This window comes from Oryzias melastigma, linkage group LG15 (genome assembly GCF_002922805.2).
Source record: "Oryzias melastigma strain HK-1 linkage group LG15, ASM292280v2, whole genome shotgun sequence".
Classification (NCBI taxonomy): Eukaryota; Metazoa; Chordata; class Actinopteri; order Beloniformes; family Adrianichthyidae; genus Oryzias; species Oryzias melastigma.
The window spans coordinates 15,201,860-15,206,058 of record NC_050526.1 but is presented as its reverse complement, the minus strand read 5'-3'; the positions used below and the strand labels follow the sequence as shown (position 1 = coordinate 15,206,058).

General features: G+C 37.7%; 1 protein-coding gene across 3 annotated transcripts in view; it reads right to left on the bottom strand.

Moving 5' to 3' along the window:
• Positions 1 to 1,799: 1,799 nt before the first annotated feature.
• The window catches only part of LOC112162274 (aftiphilin), a 6,987-nt gene continuing 4,587 nt past the window's right edge, over positions 1,800 to 4,199 (bottom strand). For all 3 annotated transcript variants that reach the window (XM_024298053.2, XM_036215562.1, XM_036215563.1), the window contains exons 4-7: positions 3,888 to 4,014; positions 3,770 to 3,811; positions 2,697 to 2,792; positions 1,800 to 2,630 (exon numbers count right to left, since the gene is read on the bottom strand). In XM_024298053.2, coding sequence (XP_024153821.1) covers positions 2,529 to 2,630; positions 2,697 to 2,792; positions 3,770 to 3,811; positions 3,888 to 4,014 — 367 coding nt within the window. In that variant the 3' untranslated portion in view covers positions 1,800 to 2,528. The remainder of the gene's footprint in view (positions 2,631 to 2,696; positions 2,793 to 3,769; positions 3,812 to 3,887; positions 4,015 to 4,199) is intronic.

Genomic DNA, 4,199 nt, shown 5'->3' with positions numbered 1-4,199 from the left:
TATTAAAAAGCTGTTCCACGAGTCACCGCTAGATGGCAGCAAATACAACAAACCAATAAAACGTAGAAAATGTATTTCCAGCTAAAATGCGGACAAGAACCAAACATGCGAAAATCCAAAACATTCATAAAATGTTAAACTTTCAGAGATTTTTTTTTAAATTCTCAATTTTCATGCCACTAAACACAAAAACTATTAATATTTTTAAAACTATCAAATTATTGCAAACAATTTAACTGTGTAAAAGCAGTTAAACTAAAACATCTAAATTCAAAGTTTAAAACACAGAATTGATTAAATCAAATGAAAATGATGAAAACAAATGTTGTGCATAAATGCACCACTTTAGCATATTATTAAACACAATTCTCTACTAAACATTCCATTCAGAATGTTAACCAACGTTTTAAGTTCAAGTCTGTGTTCGTGTGTAGAAAAACGTAGATGTGCATTAATACAAAACTATTATCTTAGGAAATGTGGTTCCACAAGTCACCACTAGAAAATTAACACTAGAAAATTGACTGAAATTAGAAAGCATCAAAATCTGTTCTAAACTGCTGTTCCAGAAAGTTCTCAGTCAGTTTTACTATTCTAAAGCGATTTGGACTGAGGTCCATTAACTTGAAGGTTTTAGGAGAAAAATGCAAAATTTACAAAAAAAAAAAAAAGAAAACAAAACAAACAAAAAAATGACTAAAATATCAAAAGCTAATCTAAGCTGCTGTTCCCAATAGCTCTTAGTGAGTTCATTATTCCAAAGCGATTAAGTTTGATTTGGTCCAATAATTTAAGAGCTATTTCAGAAACATTCTGTCATTTGTTGACGGTCCCTAAATATGAACAGAGCGAATGTCAAACATCCAACTAACTTCACATCAGAACACAACATGTGAACAAGAACTGAACATGTTGAAATCCAAAAGATTAAAAAATTATAAAATGTCAAATATTAAAATATATATATATCAGTTTTTCATGACGCTTAACACAAAAAATAATTATTTTAAAAATACTGAATTATTTTGAAGAATTTAACTGCAAAGTTATTAAAGTTTAACCTATACGTGCTAAATTAGCGATCCTAAACCTCTAAAACAGAAAATTAACTAACCAAATGAAAACGATAAAGACGGATATCCTGCAAAAACGCCCCTAATATGTTATTAACGTTTAAGGAAATTCAGACGCTGAAAAAGTGGAAACTTTCATGAATGGTCAAAAATGCTAAATCTTTAGGGACGTTGGACACAATAAGAAAATGAAACGTATTTAAAATCTATAAAAAATGTAGAAGTTTAATGTACAAAAGACAGAAGTAACCAATCAAATTAAAGCAGTAAATATCCAAAAGATGCTAAATTCTTAGCATCTGAGCTAAAGAAATTCAAAAGATTAAAACGACTATAAACTTTAATGCTTTTTAATAAATGTTCTATTGGTTTAGACAGTCAAATTTAATGGCATAATTTAGCTCACAAACTCTAAAATAGTTTGGGGGAAACAATCTAAGTAATGATTAACAGGTTTAGAAATGTTACAATAACTGATAACAGTTTAAATGTTTAAAAGCTACTTAAGGAATTTCTTTAATGATTCAAAAATTGAGCTTCGACCACAAAAAAAGTTAATTTAATGCCTACAAAAAAAGATTACAAATGATAAAGTTTCCCATGTGTTTATTTTTAAAAAAGTGCAAAGAAACAAATGAACATAAAGAAGTTAAATGTTTTTATATGAAGTAAAGTTCCCTATTTATGACTACAGTCGAGACAAAGAAAAGGCGACAGGTTTCCATGTTTCAGTTCAGACAGCTGATTTATTGCAGTCTTTTATGTAGTGCTTAAGGTCTCACCTCGAGATAAAGCTCATTTTTTAAAAGATTACAGTGTTGGTCTAAAGTTTATTCATCAACTGGACCCAAACAGAAATATTTGCTTGAAAAAGGCACAAACGTTCACGTCTGCAGCAGAAAAACAGTCCGAATGAAGAACTTTAGGAGTGAAAACTGCTCGGTAACGACAAAGTGCAAAAGAACTCAAATAAATATGTAACAGTAGATTCCAGCAGAACTTGTGAGTCATGATTTCTTCCTTCTGATTTCTCTGATAACCCAGAGAACACTGCCCCCTGCTGTTCATCCGTGAGAAGAACATAAACACCAGAGGAGCAGCTTCCATTCACAGAATCCGTCCTCTCAGAGTTCTCTGTCTTCAGTGCGTTCAAAAGGCGACTCTTCAGACATAAACATTCACTCTGACGCTGAAACGATAAGTAGGAGAAGGTTCCTGAGCAAAGAAACAGTGTTTTGGTTTGGCAGCATGTCTCCTGAGCACCAGAACATCCGCTTGGATTGAAACAGAAACTCTGTGAAGAGTCTGAACACGGCCGGAGAACGTCCTCCCAGACCTTCATCACCTCAACACCGACCCTTCCCTCCGACAGGTAGCAGCAGGTGAGGATGAGGAGGGAGCGGGCTCGCCCTCCCGTCTCCGGAGGGGTTTCCCCGCAGCAGCAGGGGGCGGAGTCTACTTCCACCCCCAGAAAAGAGGAGCCCGGCGGGGGGAGGCGGCGTCCTGAGAGCTGCTAAGGCCACGGATGCTCCAGTCCAGCGGGCTGGAAGGAAGCTCCTGCACAGAGAAGGAGGCGGAGCTCAGCTCTGGAACAGGCGTGGAGCTCAGAGTGAGGAGAAATACCTGGAGAGAAAACTCCGACGGCTCCTGAACGCAGCACGCCTTCAGCGGGTCTGCAGAGCTGCCAGCCGGAGCGTCTTTGGAGGGATCAGGTGGTCTCTGTGACAGACGTGTCCGTTAGAGTTCCTCGATGAAGCCGATTCCACCAAAATGTTTTAGATCAACTGTCACTACTGTGTCTCAGTGGGACATTCTTATTCATTTCTACCTTTTGGAACATTTATTTAGCACTTTTAGCTTCTTTTTTATATCGTATTTCTTGGACTATAAGTTGCTCAAGAGTTTAAGTTGCAAAAAATGTATAATAAAAACATATATAAATCTATACCTATACATCTTACTTTTGGAAGAAATTTATTTAACAAAATACGAGAACAAGAACAAGAACTGAAAGATAAATCCTAATAACAGAATAATTATCAATATTAGACTGAATATCTGAACATTACTGTAACCGTATGGAGCTTCATGAAACATCAGAGGAATTTAAGAAATTATTACAACATATAAGCAATTATTCAGAGAACCGTAAATACTAACAAGTCTGCTAAACTTCTTACATCACTTTAAATGGTTAAATCTGTTCAATTCTTCTGCGCTGATGCGTCTACAGTGCCCTCTAGTGGTTGTAGCCGTACATTCTTTTTTAATCCCAGATAAATCACGTCCAAACTAAACAGAAACTGCAACTTATTCTCTGTCAAATATGTTACTATTTTGTCAATTCAGCAGTTCAGAATTTCAAACAATAAATAATGTATCTTATTTCTGTAGCTAATTCAGTATCTACTGTTAGATATAACCACCTCTGAACTGTTTTCAGCAGATACACCACTATCAGAACGGATTACATGAAAACTCCTATATATTAGCATTCTTAGTCATTAAATGAGTATTTTATATTTCAAATATTTCCCCCTGTGGGATTAATAACTAATACAGTAATCCTGAGTATTCTTCAGCTGATTTACTGTCTACAAATGAACATTCTCATCTGGTGACGTTAGCGCTTCCTGTCTTTTACATACGTTAGCTTTAGCTGCTGAGCTATCCCAGCATGCTCTGCTCCGACTCACCTGGCCTGCAGCAGACAGACTCAGAGGCTTCTTCCTGAACACCTGCAGGGCCAAACAAAGGGAAACGTTTCTGTTCACTTCTCCTCAGGCTCCATGGTTCTGGAGGAGGTGGACTCACGATGTTCCTGGAGTCCACTCCCAGGCACCGGAGCAGGATTTGGTTGCTGTGAGATCCGTCCCAGCGGAACTGGAGGCCCACGGAGCTGTGGATGTGGTGGTGGGGCCACAGCATCGTCGGCTCGGTTCTGGAGGAGATCGGGGTGTTAGCAGAAGGTTGATAGACCCGATCTGGATCGGATTAAGAGAACACGTTAGTGATAGAGTTGGATTTCTGCGGTGGTTCTGGACGGTTAAAGCCTCTGCGGTGGTTCTGGACGGTTAAAGCCTCTGTGGTTCTGGACGGTTAAAGCCTCTGTGGTTCTGGACGGTT